This window comes from Laccaria bicolor, genomic scaffold, assembly GCF_000143565.1.
Source record: "Laccaria bicolor S238N-H82 LACBIscaffold_38 genomic scaffold, whole genome shotgun sequence".
Lineage (NCBI taxonomy): Eukaryota > Fungi > Basidiomycota > Agaricomycetes > Agaricales > Hydnangiaceae > Laccaria > Laccaria bicolor.
Genome location: NW_001889909.1, coordinates 213,239 through 229,550, shown reverse-complemented (window position 1 = coordinate 229,550; position 16,312 = coordinate 213,239). Strand labels below are relative to the sequence as shown.

General features: G+C 43.3%; 4 protein-coding genes across 4 annotated transcripts; 3 read left to right on the top strand and 1 right to left on the bottom strand.

Annotated features, from left to right (window-relative positions):
* Window positions 1–939: 939 nt before the first annotated feature.
* Window positions 940–2,793, top strand: LACBIDRAFT_308012 (uncharacterized protein; the record flags this gene model as incomplete). The annotated part of the gene is made up of 19 exons (XM_001886535.1): window positions 940–942; window positions 991–1,116; window positions 1,168–1,222; window positions 1,275–1,332; window positions 1,392–1,419; window positions 1,472–1,497; window positions 1,546–1,571; window positions 1,630–1,664; window positions 1,715–1,739; window positions 1,799–1,810; window positions 1,867–1,882; window positions 1,934–1,973; window positions 2,032–2,132; window positions 2,189–2,213; window positions 2,266–2,300; window positions 2,353–2,380; window positions 2,432–2,489; window positions 2,545–2,696; window positions 2,752–2,793. The coding sequence occupies 19 exons, from the start codon at window positions 940–942 to the stop codon at window positions 2,791–2,793; spliced, it is 891 nt and encodes a 296-aa protein (XP_001886570.1).
* Window positions 2,794–4,747: 1,954 nt separating this feature from the next.
* Window positions 4,748–6,782, top strand: LACBIDRAFT_308011 (uncharacterized protein; the record flags this gene model as incomplete). The annotated part of the gene is made up of 2 exons (XM_001886534.1): window positions 4,748–6,641; window positions 6,694–6,782. The coding sequence occupies 2 exons, from the start codon at window positions 4,748–4,750 to the stop codon at window positions 6,780–6,782; spliced, it is 1,983 nt and encodes a 660-aa protein (XP_001886569.1).
* A 331-nt stretch (window positions 6,783–7,113) lies between these two features.
* LACBIDRAFT_332049 (uncharacterized protein) lies at window positions 7,114–8,694 on the bottom strand (the record flags this gene model as incomplete). The annotated part of the gene is given in 6 exon segments (XM_001886447.1): window positions 7,114–7,178; window positions 7,198–7,216; window positions 7,480–7,521; window positions 8,036–8,209; window positions 8,300–8,373; window positions 8,643–8,694. The coding sequence occupies 6 exon segments, from the start codon at window positions 8,692–8,694 to the stop codon at window positions 7,114–7,116; spliced, it is 426 nt and encodes a 141-aa protein (XP_001886482.1).
* Window positions 8,695–14,327: 5,633 nt separating this feature from the next.
* LACBIDRAFT_332048 (uncharacterized protein) lies at window positions 14,328–15,963 on the top strand (the record flags this gene model as incomplete). The annotated part of the gene is made up of 9 exons (XM_001886533.1): window positions 14,328–14,378; window positions 14,408–14,452; window positions 14,852–14,890; window positions 14,936–14,941; window positions 15,388–15,464; window positions 15,691–15,706; window positions 15,752–15,757; window positions 15,807–15,836; window positions 15,871–15,963. The coding sequence occupies 9 exons, from the start codon at window positions 14,328–14,330 to the stop codon at window positions 15,961–15,963; spliced, it is 363 nt and encodes a 120-aa protein (XP_001886568.1).
* Window positions 15,964–16,312: the final 349 nt, after the last annotated feature.

Here is a 16,312-nt window from a genome sequence, read left to right as displayed (position 1 = left end):
TTGAATCAGATCACTGCAAGTTGCCGGAGGCATTTGATTTTGAGCTACGCGACCAATTCTAAGCAGTTCCTGTCATGAACTTTACTTATTAAAAGGTTGCCCTTCATCGAATTTTCTCGAATGCGAACTTGTTAAGTACTGCAGGCTCTAGCATCAAGCTATGCCCCATCATGAAATTTCGGAAGTTGCCACTTGACCCCAATGACCCCAGGCACTTCGTGTCTCTTGAACCTCCCTTGGCAAAGCACAATCCAGAAATATCCAGTAGTGGGCCGACTAAGTGTCTAGCCGTAAGTAGTTTGGATCTGGTGAGAGACGATTGACTGGCAATTGGTGCAACAGGTACTTCTGGTCTTGATGTTCGCATCGCAGCTCTCAGCCTGAAGCTCCCTGAGACCTGAAGGGTCAACCAACCACACCAGCTCGGAATGTTGCGAAAATTCCAAATTGATGTCATTGGCTCGTCGACAAAATTTTGAGGGCTCTCATCAAGCTCACATTGTATGTACTAATGTATACTAGGGCTGAGAAAAGGTACCGGGATTGGTTCTCGGCCAATGCCGCAATATGGCCGCCACTTTTACAACCCATGACCATCGCACCCCATGGACTCAAAACATTCGGTATTGAGTGATCCGAAAGGAACCCTCTGAAATGATAAGAAGCAGATTTTGAAATACAGGGAATACAGGATCGACGTCAGGGTTAGCTCTGGGAGGTAACATAAAAGCGATTTGCGCAAACGTTTCATCGCCAACGGATAGCTTGCCCCACTTAAGACCTTCTCAGTTCAAGAGGTTTGTAAAATATGGCAGATGCTTCTGGGCCACCACGTCTCGTTCTCGACAACACGTGCGTTTGATTCATTTTGGCAATTTTTGCTTGCCTCATCGTCAGTTACAGATTCGGCGCAGCTTTTATTGGAGTTGTTGTGGCGGGATGGTTCGTGTTTGTTTGCTTTTTGACCATCATGATCTGACGTTTGAACAGCTTATACGGAGGTCTGTCATTTCGCCGCCTTCCACCTATCATTTCGCCGAGATTACTTTAGTATCTTGCGTTCAAGCGTGGTACTACTTTACCCACCAAAGCGATCGATGGCATCTCAAGCTTCTGGTAAATAACATTTTAATATTAAATTTCCCTCCTGCTCACACTCAAACGTAGGTCACCGCGGCGATGATGTTCGATACGATACACCAAGGCCTTATCATACACACTGGTATGGGCATCCCGTATTTTGTGAATTTCTTCATAATTAAGTGTTGTTCAAGTTTACAAATATGTCATTTCAAACTGGGGCAACATGGCTATTCTAGGAGAACTTGTTCCGTACGCACCCTTCAAGTTCGCCTCCCATTCTCATTTTCTGAATCGACTTCAAAATTTAGGACTCTTTTAATTGAAGTCTTATTCAACGTGCGTCTTCACATTACTTCTTTCTGCCACGGCTTCTGAATTTCCGGTGAAGGGGTTGACTGCGTTTCTCGTTCAAAGGTTCGTTTATTCGATTTCGCTGAAAATGATAGGTTTATTCTGTTTCAGTTTCCTCGCATACCGCGCTTGGCATTGTAAGCCCACCCCTCGTAATTTTTACTCCCTCAAATCCGATTCTCACCTCATTCACAGTAAGCAACCGAAATATTTATATCACGGGCCTCATCGTGTGTTCCCTCTCCTTAAATGCAACTCAACGTCTCATACAACATCACAGGGTATTCTCGTACTTGGAGAGTTTGGTATGTGTCCCTTCATTCTGTCTTATCCATTTTTTCCTGACTCGACTTCTATGATTCAGTCTGCATCCTCGGTTCTTCCCTTTGTTTTTTCCCCGCTTCAATTCGCTCACTTATTGATTCCATCAAGTATATACCGCCATCTCGTAGGTCGCCGTTCCTTTATTTGTGATGGGGTGTTGACCATCGGGATGCAGGTTGCAATACAAGACTTTCGCTCAGCTGACACAGCTCAAAGTAAATTCCATCCTCCGATTCTGTACATTTTTTTCTATTAAAAAAACACTTTTTGTAGACCCTATCAATCACAGTCAATGTACTGGCGGCAGCAGGGGACGTTCTCATCGCTGGCACGCTATGCACCCTTTTGCATTTCTCTCGCACTGGCTTCCATCGGTTTTTGTTTCTCTTCCCTATATTCGGTTACCAACTAATTAACGTTTCTTATCCAGAACTGATACCATCATCAATAAACTTGTAATAATCTGGCGTGTTCCCTTGTATCGTTTTTCTGACTTAATCGTTCTAGATTATTTTCTCAGTAAACACAGGTCTCATTACCAGGTACGAACACTACTGTCGCTTCAAGAACTCGTCTCTACTAAAATGAATTTAGCCTGTGTGCCGTAGCGTCCCTGGTTTCCGTACGTTCTTTTCTTACTATTGGGCAATCTGGTGATAATGCCCTATGACAGATCCTCGCTGCCGGCCAGACGTTTATTTACATCGCCTTCTTCTTCTGCATGGGCCGTCGTAAGCCTGCCTTTCCCTCCAACTTCTCCAGCCAAATAACATCACATAACAAAAGTTTACACAAACTCCCTTCTTGCAACACTAAACGCGCGCAAGAGTATCCGTCAAGCTTCCGATGAGATTCGCAGCACCAGCGCAAGCGAGAGCCATGCCGTATCCCTGAAACCACTAAGCAGATTTAATCCTAATACAGTGTCCAAAGAAAAGGTGAGTTCTCTAAATTCAACGCGCACTTCCTCTACGCAATGATTTCTAATGGGAGACTGGTTTGACAGCAGCAGACAAATATATCGATCAAGATTGATACCCAGACAGAGTTTTCTGGGGACGAGATGGAGAAAAAATGCTCAACGGTAAGGGTACGTCCGAGATTTCTCAACTATGAGATATTGATCTAAAGTCGGCGCTCAGAGCCCCGATTATATCAAGGAAAAGGGACTCGGAAGTGAAGACGTTTAAATAGTGTTCTTACCTTATTACTGTTGTGTTACTGCTTAACTTCTATGAAGTAAAGATTCGAAAGATAATTTTTTTGGCGTATACGATCGCAACTTCGGGGCCATGTTTCAAATTGTTTGGCAATCGATGAAGACTGTGGCACAGCCACCACCTTCCTGGGCCACCTCACACTCAATCATACTGGGAATTCTCAATATCGGTAACTGCACTCAGTCACTGCGTTACACCTAATTCTCAACGAGTTTGCAACAGAAAACTTCACAAGAGAAAACCGCAGTTCAAACCATTTTCATCATCAGTTCCTCAAGCGCCTTCAAGTTTGGGTTCGATATCCTTTACAGCGGCATCTACTTTTCATGTAAAGTTCATGGAGACACCAATATCAATAGCCAGTTGTACCACTACTATTCAGCTGGATCAATCGCGAAGAATCAACGTGGGTTCAGGGTAGAACGTTAGGTATGTATTTTGCAATAAAGATTGGCTCCACAGTTCATTGAGAGCCAACTTTTAAACACAGAAATCTTGGCATTGTCAGAGGGTTGCCATCCTGGGTGCAACTAGGCATATTTGGTGCTGGTATCTGTGGCAGAAGGTTCGACAAAGTTCGAAATATCAGGGCACAATATCCGCCCACTATCTGCACCTCTCCGCGATGGGCACCCAAGCAAATGACGACCAGCACCGACACTGCGGTACCTCTTCAGTGTCCAACCCCTACATTTCCGGTCTCTACCATCTACGATCATGACGGCGCTTCTCCACCCATTTACATTTCCCCGTTATAGAGACAACGCAAGCCACGTATCAGATCGAAGCATTGACCCCAGCCAGCGAGATGTCCCCCTCACCTTAACAAAATAGAATGACCGACCGACAAACCGAGGGGACAAGGATCGTGGAATCCGGCTTCTGGTCAAACATTTATCAATGGAGCACAGTCGCAAGCACCAGCCCCCACCGCTTACTGTTGTTCGGACTTCCCCTGGGCATCACGACGTTCCCTCATGTCCCGCGCATCGAAAGCATCTGTTAGTCTTGCTGCAAGCCCACTTTCCTCGTTAGACCTTGAACAGGCGACTGCGACTTAACAAGAGCCGACAGTTTTTACGACTTGGCTTACCTTCCCCGCGTTGCTGCAACCGAGATGGTTCGCGCTCCTACTCGACGTGAAATTCAGCTGCAGGCGCCGATAGCTGCTTTGCCTCAACCATAAACTCCATGGAGATTCTCATGTGAGTGTTACGGCGGAAGTTCAACGCGAAGCTTAGTTCAACCCCCTAACTAATAGATGTTTACAGTCACCTCCGACAGCCCCGGCGTCTCGATCAGGGTTTCAAGCCGCAACGCCACATGGGCTACGCCCTTTCAGTCAACGACGAACTTGCAACAATTCTATCACTCTCGATTCACATTACTCTCTCGTATGAAGCTCTCAATCATGCAACCAAGACCCTTCGAACAATGAGCTCAGGCACAGTGCCAATCCAATCTACTTCCAACACCCGCGCCTCCTCTCATCGTCTTTCCTGTTTCCCTTTTTTGGCCCGGGTGAAAGATGCAATGATTCGTTTGAATGACCCGGAATGCATCGGTCATCTCCCAGCCATCCACCACAAACAATTAGTTTGCAAGAGTTCTCGTCTGCTCGAACTATAATTAGGTACGAAAAATGTCAAGTTCCGGAATTTCAAAGAAAACTGGGTCGTCTTCAAATCTCATGTCAGCCACAAAAGCCCCTTTACAAAATCGCACTGTCACAGTTCTCGCAGCCATCCTCCTTCTCCTTTTTTCCAATAATGGCTGATAGTCTTGACATGGAGACGCTGCTAGACATGGCGTCGACAGACAGGAGTACGATTCCCGCCGTCTTTTCTTCAGACCCGGATATTGCTCGCTTTATGGAACCTGCGTTCTTACCACCACCGTCGAGGCTGGCGGACTCCTCGACCAGTCATAATTCTATGGTACCATCAACGGTCGACGCACAGCAGGTGGCGATCATGCCTTGGGAAGAGGAGAAGTTGACTACGTATGCGCCAAGTCATCAACAGGACTACTCTGCGAGCGCCAAGTTTACCGACGTTGGTATTCCTTCTTCCGTTCATCCTTCCTCTTTCTCGTCCGGACAGGTGGACCTTGCATTGGGGCTAGAGCACACGATGGTCTCCACTGCTTCATCCCAAGACGATAATCAGTGGCAGATGTACTTGAACACCTCGAACTCTCACTCAGGTTCGATCCCTAGCTCCACTTCTTGGGTCGACGGCCTCAACTGCGTTACGCCGTCTTCAAGCATCGCAAGCATGACCTATCCTGTAGAGGAACCTGCGTTCGACTTATCTCATCTAGCTCTCCCTCCCCCGACTTTTACCGTTGCTGAACCCACTCAGTCAGTCGCCCATTCGATCCCGATGTACTCAAATCATCACCACGAGCTTGAGGGCGTCATGTCGCATCTCTCTGTCGGTCCTGGCCATACCCATCAATTCATAACGCCTTCTCGAACTCAGTACACAAAAGTTCAACGAGAAGCTAACGAACGGGCTTATCTCTCGAAATTAACGGCTCCTTACCTTCATTGCAGTTCTTCTCATCTTTCGCCCTTCCCAGCACGTCTCGAGCCCCTCGCGCAGTCGACTCCCTACCAGTCACCCAATTCCTCACCGTCTCGAGGTCGATCGCCAATCTTGGGTCCAAAAATGCATTTTGCGCCTCAGCCGATTCGGAAGGGTCGGGGTCTTTCAGGCTGGGGACAAACTAGTCCCGTCGAGTTCCCGACATTAGGCTCTGACGCGAAGCTTGCGTCCCACATCTCTCCACTTCCATCGCCGGCCCTTCCGTCGTCGTTCAAGCTTTCTGATACTGCCATCTCAAGCGCTAGCAGTGAAGGCAGCACTAGGCATATGAGACCCACCAGGCGTAGTCGTAGATCCGCGATTTCCCTCACTCTGCCCGGGCACATGGGCAAGGGGGATACTTACGACTCGGAAGAAGATGACGACGGCGGGGACGACGACCATTCGGATTTCTATCAACCATCCCGATCCCCTTCTGTTGATCTCTCCAAGTCTGAGTCGCTCCCTTCGTCGCCATTCATTTTCCCGGACTTTGCTCCTATGAATACGTTACCGAAGAATGGCAGGAGGAGAACTAGAAGGGGGAAGGGGAAAGCCAAAGGCAGCGCAGCTCTTGCTTTGGCGGTCGTCACCCAGATGAGTGCCAAGGAGAGCGGTAGCCTAGGTATTGGGAGCCAAGGCTCGGTGGAAGCGGACGAAGAATCTTTGGATGAAGATGGGCGAAATTCGAGAGGTATCCAGGCGGGCAGGAAACGCAAGAATAATCCCATTCCGCTTCCCGTTCCTGTGCCGCACCTTATCAAGAAGAGTAGAGGAAGGAAGGTCCCTTACGTCGCCCCTGACAAGGTTACAGCTGAGAGCGATGCTATCAAGGTGGATGTCTCGAGTGGTGGGTCTCCTGCTGGTCAAGACGAAAAATCAAACGAGATGGATGATGACGGTGAGACCTTCAAGCCGTCGGTGCGTGGGGGTCGAAAAAAAAGCACCACGTTATACAGTCTAGGCGAGGGAGGGAAAAGGACGTATGTCTGCGTTGTCCCTGGTTGCGGCAAGTGTTTCGTTCGCGGCGAACACTTGAAGCGCCATGTTAGGAGTATTCATACACACGACAAGCGTGAGTTCTTCGTTGCTGTTGACATGCCCGTTTCTCAACGTTGTTTTACCAGCGCATCCCTGTCCTTACAAGGGTTGCGACAAGTCTTTTAGCCGTCGCGATAACCTTGGTCAACACGTTCGCATTCATCTTGAGTCGTGATATAATCCCGGATACAATACCGCTTACGTCCACAGTTTTTTCTTCTTGTTTGGATCGATACTGTTTTCTTCTTCTTTTCTTTCATCTTTACGTGTCCTAAAAAGTATTAGCTATGTTATAAATAATCGTTGACACATTGCCAAAGCACCTATATTTGCTTTCCGAAAATCTGACCAGGAGAGCTAATCACCAAATAAGGATTACAAAAAGGTGAGAGTCCTCGCTACAGCCCGTTCCGGCGCGTTGCCTCCCGATTTTCTTGCAGTTGAATAACAAAAAGGAGCTTACACCCGACGGGAATCGAACCCGTGCCGCTTGCTGCGCTCCGAATTTAGTGTTCAAAGTGGAAGGCAAGCATGATAACCACTTCACCACAGGTGTTTTCAAAAAAGTACACTAGTTAAACTACACATACAAACATTTGAGCCACTCAACTGGTCAAAACAAACAGTGCTTGCACATTACAATGAGAATCACTTTTTTTTTCTTGTGATTTCCTGATTGGGAATTCTCCTAAGCTTCCTCAGAGATTTAAAGAAAGCCATGTTATTGTGCACAAAAGAAGTTGCATCTTGCATGCAAAGGAAAAAGGAACTTCCTTCCATTCTGTCTGATGGATTTGTCACACAAACGTGAAGGTGTTGCAGGGCGAGTGCCGATTGAGGACACAGGTTTTGCCAGGAATCACCCAACTGACCTTCCCACCATCCTGACCTTTCGTCAGGCATAAATTGTCACACTAAAGGCATAGCGTAAAGCACAAAAATTTTGAGCATTATGAATCTATTCATTGTATTGTCATTGCAGAATTTTGTTTTAAGTATTCAAATGGTGTTGGGGCACATTCATTGCCCAAGCCAAATAGGGTAAGCTGCGAAGAAAGAAAATGGGGTTTTCATTATAATCTGGAAGTGCTGTAAACACAGAGGCCCACATTAGTTATGTTGATCAGTGACACATTGACAAAGCACCTACAATACCTTTCCAAAAATCTGAGCAATGTTGTCTTTGTGGAATCACAGAAAATAATAGAGGATCCTAGAAGGGTGAGTGAGTACTTGAGTTTTTGTGCTACAGCAAATTTTCAGATGACAATCATCCCCATTTTCCTTGTTTCTAACACATTCAGGTCCATAGAATAATAAAAAAGATTTTACACTGATGGGAATTGAACAAATTGGAAGTTACAGCATGATTCTGGTGGGAATTACAGTGAGCAGTCATGTGACCAGGAGATTCAGTGTGTCACTCACAGTCCTAGTGACATGCTGCAGAGCTGCGAATGTCTTTTGACAGTCATGTTTTCTTGTGATCTCATAGGTGACAGCCACCATAGATGCAACAGCCATGGCAACAATGATTTCCACAGGATCTGTGGGTGCTTCTGCCACATTTTTGACCCAGATGGCCAGAACAACTGTTCTTTTCTGTACACTAGGGAACCCCACAGGCAATTATTTCCAGAAAAAACCACCAATTGCAGTTGTGGAGAGTATCTTCAAACCCAGGACACATACTTGGAGATTATACCCAATACTAAGACCACTGTGACAAAAGTGCTTGAGCTTGTGATAGATAGTTGTGAAGTGATCTGAAATGAACCTATTCATGTCAAGAAGCCCAAGTAATTTGTTCAATGTGGAAGTGCCAGATGTTCCATTCACGGCACTCCCGTTATTCTTTCATTTTAAATGTGCTTTGATTTTTATGATTCTTTTTATTTGATTTTAGCTTCTTTTATGTTTTTTAGATTCTAGATGGGTCTTCAAACTGTCTCTTTCAACATACACAGGTATGTGTCAACACTTGGGATGATTAGCACATTCCTCAAATCAGATGATGTCATCTCTGGTGACTTACTGCAAACACTCTCAAGGATGATGTCATTGCTGGCTACTTCTTTGATCACCATTTCCTCTCCTCAACTTGAAGGATTCTGGATTTGAGGACTCATTTTTGGATGCACAATTTTCGTATATTCTTCATTTTATTTTGTTCTGCTACTTCTAATGTCTTCTCATGAGACTGATATTTTTTGTGAGGGTTGGATGGTAGGGTAGAGTTCTCAACCACTGGGGCACTCACATTGAGGGTGGCGATGCACATGTAAATAAGCTTCCCCAGTGTCATTCAATTCCCCAAGTAATCCCCAGCTTGAAGATTTGGTTGAGGAATCATACAGGAGGCATAAGTTTTATTATCTTTCATTTGTTTACTTTTATTTTTTGACACCTTTCATCTTCTTTCTAAAATTAGAATCTTTGGGGATATGCAACACAAGAGAACATGTTGAATGCCTTGTGATTATTATTTGTGTATAAAAGGTGTCCTCCCACCTGTTGAATGGAGTATTCTTCCCTTTCCCCACTCTTTTGACATTGTCCCCTCTCTCTAAGTCGACGTGTGCCAAGGCACAACATTCCTCAAGTCTGAACACACTGAACACATTGAAAAACTCATGCCTCAAGCCTCTAGCATGTCAATTACTCTCACCACGGCCTTTAGGGTTTCAAGATTTTAAAGATGTTAAGTGCTCTTTATTCTATAGCCTTGAGCCCTCTACCTCTATCTTATCTTCTTGATTATTCTACTCATCCTTTATTTTTCTGTGGCAAATGACCAGTGACCCAATCCCATCCTTGAACTTTTGTTCTTCCACACCAAAAACCAGTCTGGGTGGTGATATATTGAGGCAGTAATATAGATAATATAACAAAGTCAACCACAAGATGCTGTGAGGTCTGTTGGAGGAGAAGAAGGCAGGAAGTGCCAGAGATGGTAGTCCACTACCTGTTTGAATGCCAAGAGTACATGGCGGAATGTTATGATATGGATAGGGTGTTGGGCCACCACTCAACAGATCTCCAAGTGATCCTGGCAAGTTTGGACCATATAAAGGAGTTGCTCAAGTTTGTAGGAAGGACAGCCAGGTTCAAGAAGACCCTCAGGGACTCCATAGGTGACTTGTCTCACTTGGAATCCTGAGGAAGTTGACAGATAGCACTATCATTCTAGGAAACATGCAAATGACACAAGACACAAGGCATTTGAAAGGCAAACTGGTGCTATGGCCAGCAGGTCCACCCACCACACACCCTCTCTCTTTTACCCACAACTCAGCCAGCAGACTTAAGCATAAAAATCACATTGCAAGCTGTAAACATGCATATTCAAATGAAGGATGACAGTAACAAAATTATACATTCCTGCATTGCTTATCCCATTCTCAGCTGTACCTATTGCTATGTGATCAGATACTTAGAAGACAAAACACCACCTAGACGGACTGCAACATTAAGCAGAAGATGAGACTACCCTGCTCACCAACAAGACACACCTCTAAATGGTGTTTCCATGCTGGACTGGGAGGGGGAATAATCACCATGGGTGTTCCCTCTCCAGTGCAAAAGGTGGTTCTTAAGGGGTCAGGAATTATAGGCATTAGGGGCCTTAGGTAGTCTACTAAGTTGTAAGGACTGACTTGGGGCCCCATAGACTATGAAACACTTTTGACTAGCTGATATGTCACTTGTTACTATACCAATTTTTACAAAACAAATTGCAACATGTAGTCAAAGCTCATATCTACCATTCTACAAAATTTGGATGCAATCAAGGCAGCATTGATGATGCTGTGGAGTTTTTAAAATGGACTGTTTTTTGGAAATAGCTGAAAAACAGTCACACCCATTGATGATACACCCATAATCTTAGTTTTTTTTCGTATTCAAACACTCCGAAATTTAGTACAGCCATAGAAGGGCATTTATCTAAAATCTTCATGTAGTTTTTGTGGTGAAAGGTTGTGCCCAAATTTGTTGAAGCTAATTTCTCAATTTCACCATATCATTAGCAGGTGGATGACTGTAGCCAGTCTTTGTTCCAGAGTAGTATGAGGGCATGACTGGGAAGCAAATTATTTGAATGACATTCATGTCATTCAACTGGGAGATTTCATTGCTGGTGTTGAAGAGAAGAAGGAAATTTCATTGACAAAAGTGGCTATCTGTTTTAGGGGTCAAACTTTCATGTTGCCAATTCACAGGAGCTTTCAATTTTAGGCAAATCACATGTAGACCCTTGTCCAAAATTGCAGATTTGAGGCCCAATATTGTAGGTTTTTGCAGACAAGAAATGACATGAGCTTGTGGGAAAATGTCTTTTTGGGCAGGTACTCATGCCCACCAAAGGTGATGCAACAACACAACCAAACAATGTGTGGTGTCTGTTGAAAGACCAGTACATTTCTCAGGTCCTCGATGCTCACCTCAAGGGTTTTTATGATGAAATAGAACTGGAGAGTCCCAGAGTAGTTTTTCAGCAAGACAGAGCACCCAGTCATACTGCAAAATTGACAGAGACATGGTTTACCAACAACAATGTTGCACTCTTCCCCACCCACCAAACTCTCCTGATCTTAATCCCATCAAGTCAGTTTGGCATGAGCTCAAGAAACTTATCAGAGCCTGACCACACCTTCCTTCATCCATTCTACAACACATTTCTGCAATTCACAATGCCTGGGACCAGCTACCACAGGAGGACATTGACAAGCACATCAGGACCATGCCCGAAAGAGTGCAGGCTGTCCCAAAGGCAAAGGGGGGTCATACATGATTTTAACTTGATATTGCAGTTCAAAATACATCTAACTACATTTGAGTAAAGCACCATGTATCTAGTGTTTGAAAGTTAGGTTAGTTAACCGGAAAATAACCGGAAAATAACCAGACCTAACCGCAACACTAACCTAACCGCGGTTAGGGTTAGTTGATTTTCGAAAATGGAATAACCAGTTATTTTGCGGTTAACTAACTGTTAAATAACCGGTTATAACCAGCCCTATTATACACCTTCAAAACGCACTTGAGAACGTCGAAAACGCTTAAAATTTGACTAAGTTACGGTCAAATCTCTGAAATATCACTCAAATGTGTAGACTTTCAAGGATAATTGCATAAATATGTCAATTCTTCACCGATTTTAGCGTTCTTGGGCTCGTTTTAAAGCTAGAATATGCAGAAATAATATCTATCAAGATACATATGAGCATATTTGCCTTGTTATAACCGATTCTTTATTTTTCGGTCCTAACCAGTTAGTAACTGCAAATAACCAACCGTAACCGGTTAGTTGTGGTCCGGTTAGGTTATTTTAGGTTTCGGGACAAAGGCTAACCGGTCCCGGTCTCGGTTAGAGCCCCTGGGCACCCAATAACCGGACCTAACCGGACTTTCAAACACTACTAGTGTTTGGAAGTCCGGTCTCGTGACTGGAAAAAGACCGTAACCAGACCGGACCAAGACCGCAAAAGACCGGACCTGTGGTTACAGTCTTTTATTTTTGAAATGTAAAGACCGCAAAAAAACCGGTTAACGTGAACCGGTCTTTTGTAGCCCCTTAAATACCCTTTAAAACGCACCCAAGAACGTATGATTTGGTAAAAAAACGAGAGAGATATGAATTAAAATGTAAATTACTTTTGGGAATAATAGATGTGCCAGACTTATTTTATAGAAGCACCAATTCCTAACGGAATTTAACGTTCTTGGGCTCGTTTTGAAGCTATTAGAAATGTTAATAAATTTACCGATTCATAATGTTAAAATATTGGCCTAAAGACCGGTCATAAACCGGTTAAAACCGATGCAGACCGAAACCAGTCTATAGACCGCAAAAAACCGCGGTCTGCGGTCTTTTTGCGGTCCGGTCTGGTCTTTTGACTTCTGGGGAAAAGGCAGACTGGTTACAGTTAACACCCCTGGGCATCAAAAAACCGGACTGAACCAGACTTTCAAACACTAGTTCATGCAATTATGCAAATGACTGTAAATGTTGGTGATATTAAACACAAGATGGTCAAAGTCATAGATGTCTAGCCACTTGACAGTCAGTCCCTTAAGACCCCTTCTCAAGTATTAGTTATGGTAATTATTGACACATTGCCAAAGCACCTACATTACAATCAGGAGGGCTAATGAAGAGTACCTGAGTTTTTATGCTAGAGCAAATTTTCAGATAACAATCATCCATTCTTTTTGTTTTGTACCCATCCTGGTCCATCAAATATAAAAAGGATATTAACTTTAAAGAATTGCAGAAAACAATAAAACATTCCAAAAGAGTGAGATATTGGTGCTTCAGCAAATTTCCATATAAAAGTCATTCCCACCTCATAATGTAACTGAAAAGATTCAGATGGTGGAAGAGGTAGAGTTATGCACAATTAGTGTTTAAAGGTTCAGTCCATAGGACCACAAAAAACCGGTGGACCAAACTGAACTGGACCATGGACTGGTCTTTTTTTCAGTTGCAGTTGCTCAAATTTGGGGTTGGTCTGGTTGCCAGTTGCCTCATTTCAAAAATCTTTTAAAACTGTTCAAAGACTGGTTTTAATTAGTTGCAACCAGTTAAACAGTCACGTGCATTACATACCCTTGTAACCATGTTTATTACCTTTAATTGGGTTTTTGGTTCATCAAAAATGGTTAAGAACTGAGAAAGATATAACCAAATCCACTTTGGTATAAATATTTGTTTGTGCAACTTGTACCAGAATGACTTTAATTCTAATTCACTCAACTTCAATTTTTGGATATTGAAACTACAAGTATGAAAATATGCTTACCATGTATCAATGTATGGTATGCATCAAATAATTTACAGTTGCCACATTAAATTTTGCCCGAGTCTTTAGAAGATGTAATTCAATTTCAGTCGTAGCTATGTCAAAGCTTCATTAAATATCTTACAAATTGGTAGAATGACGGATATTTACATGCTTTACTATGTTGTATAACCCATTTATTTTTCAGAGTAATAATGGCTGAGATATAACTGGTTTATATTGGTATGACAAATTATATGCAAAAAAACCGGTCTGGATCGGTCTGAACCAGTTCCATGGACCGCAAAAAACTGGTCCTAGGTGGTTCGGTTCAGTTCCCACAATATCTGAGTCAGTCCTAGACCAGTTGCAGGCCATGGTTGCACATTTTAGGGGCAAAAAACCGGACTGAACTGAACCTTTAAACACTATGCACAATGCACATTGCACATTGCAACATGAGCAGAGCAGGGTCATATGTCACCAAACAAATCCCAAATACTTTTTTCTCTCTCAACAGTTGTGGTTTGTTTTGTTGGTGTTGGAAGAAGAAGGAGCCATGCATGACAATTCACTACAAGTACGTGTGTAATAATATGCATTCCTGTGAAATTCTGTGCATTGCTGTGAAGTACTGTGCATAAATCTCTGCTCTTTCCATAATTGGACATGCTGGATGCACATGTTATGCATGCATATTATTCTAACTACAAAGTATCAGCTACAGAAGAAATTCTTAAGGACTACTTGCAATGCTTAATACTTATGCAAGCTTGACTAGTTGAGCTCTTGATCATTGAGTTTCAACCACTGAAGCCATTCTCTCAGTGTTCTCAAATTTGAGTGCCAAGACTGCACCCTTCAAAGAACAGTAATGTACCTCCATTTATTTTGATGTCCACTGATTATTGTCCAGGTTATCAGCAATACATGTAACAATGCATAAACCCAAAAAAGCACAGGATAACCTGGCAAGTCCAACTCCATTAGTGAGTGTTTTTTCTGATAGTAGTAGCAGGCTGAGAATTGGGTGCCAGATAGTAGTGATGAGGTTGAGGTCATGGTGAGTATTGCCACTACCATCTCATTTACTGCAGTTTACCAAGTTCTCCATAATCTCCAGGGAGAGCATCATCATCATCATCTTGGAAAGAGACCTCTTGGCCAACAAGAGCAACAAAGAATCTCAAAACAAAGGTGCCAAGCATTTACACCGCTTTATTGGAGGATAGAAATCATGCCTTGGCCAACCCTACTGATGACAGCCCTGGAATCACTGGAACGAGTTCCTCTGATACTCAAAAAACAAGGGGTATACACATGACACCAACAAGAGCACCTTCAGGGGTGCAAATGACAATGTCAAAGAATCCAAACACCCAAGTTCAGTAGATATATGGTTTCCACTCCAGAAACAAAGGTACATGCTCGCATACCACCTAACACAACTAATGCCTTTCAGGCTGCTGCAAAACCAAGGGTCTCCAAGGTCTACACTATAGTGAGTCTCCATATTGATCACTTTATCTTTACTAACTGTTCTTAGATGGAGGTGAGTCCATATATTCACCAAAGTATCGCTTTACACCAGCACATTTCAGTTCAACTCCAGTTGCATGCATTATCTCTCTCTGCATTCAAAAGGAGTGAAACTCATAGCATTATTTTAACAAGGACTATTCTGACAAGCTTCGAAAAGCAATCTACCTTTGAGGTCCCCTGCCTGACAATTCTATTGTGGCTCAACTACACATCCGAGGATATGAAGTAGTCATCTGCAAAGAAGAGATATCTGTGCAATGGGAAACTAATGGACCCAAAACACAAAGATTAGAACTACAACTACAACTTGCCATTCAAGTCCACCAACACCAACAAGTGGTGGAACATATGCCAATGAAAAAAGGATTGCCAATCAAAAGTTGAGGCTTATGACTGAACATACTTAGATTATGTGATATATGACTTTGTTTGAACATTAATGCCACTGTTTTCAAGTCCTTCTCATCCATCAACATTCCCAAGGCCTCACATAGAGATGTGGATTGGGTGAAGAATATCCAAGACTTGCCATGGTGAATTTGTTTGAGTCATGGGAGGAGTCCAATATCTTGATTGGGTCTGAACACACCAAAGCAGACTGTGTCAACATCGCCAAAAAGTATGGGAAATGAATGGAACTGGGGTGGGGATGGTTCATAGTTTATGAGTAAGTCCTTGACTTTCTTTGCCTTGCTTTGCACCCTCATCCCCTTATATTGTTGGCAGTCATTTTTTTTCATTGTGTCACATGTTCGAAAGGAAGGTCTACACTATAGTGAGTCTCCATATCGATCACTTTATCTTTACTAACTGTTCTTAGATGGAGGTGAGTCCATATATTCACCAAAACATCGCTTCACACCAGCACATTTCAGTTCAACTCCAATTATGTGCGTTACCTCTCTGTGCGTTCAAAGTGAGAGAAACTGATAGCATTAGTTCATTGAGGACTATGCCGACAAGCTTCGAAAAGTGATCTACCTCCAAGGTTCCCTGCCTGATGATTCTATCACAACTCAACTGCACATCTGAGGATATGAAGTAGTCATCTGCAAAGAAGAGATATATGTCCAGAAGGAAACTAACAAACTCAAAAAATGAAAATTAGAACTGCAAGAACAAGAACTTCAGCTCGCCATTCAAGTCCACCAACAAGTGGTGGAACAACATTTTGAAGAAAAAAGGATTGCCAGTAAGAAGTTGAGGCTTATGACTGAATGTACCTAATTATGTAATATGTGCTTGGTTTGAACATTGACGCTGCTGTTTTCAAGTCTTTCTTATCCATCAGCATGCCCAAGGCCCAACATCATAGATGTGGATTGGGCAGAGAACATTCAAGACCTTGCCATGGTGAAATTATTCAAGTCATGGGAGGATT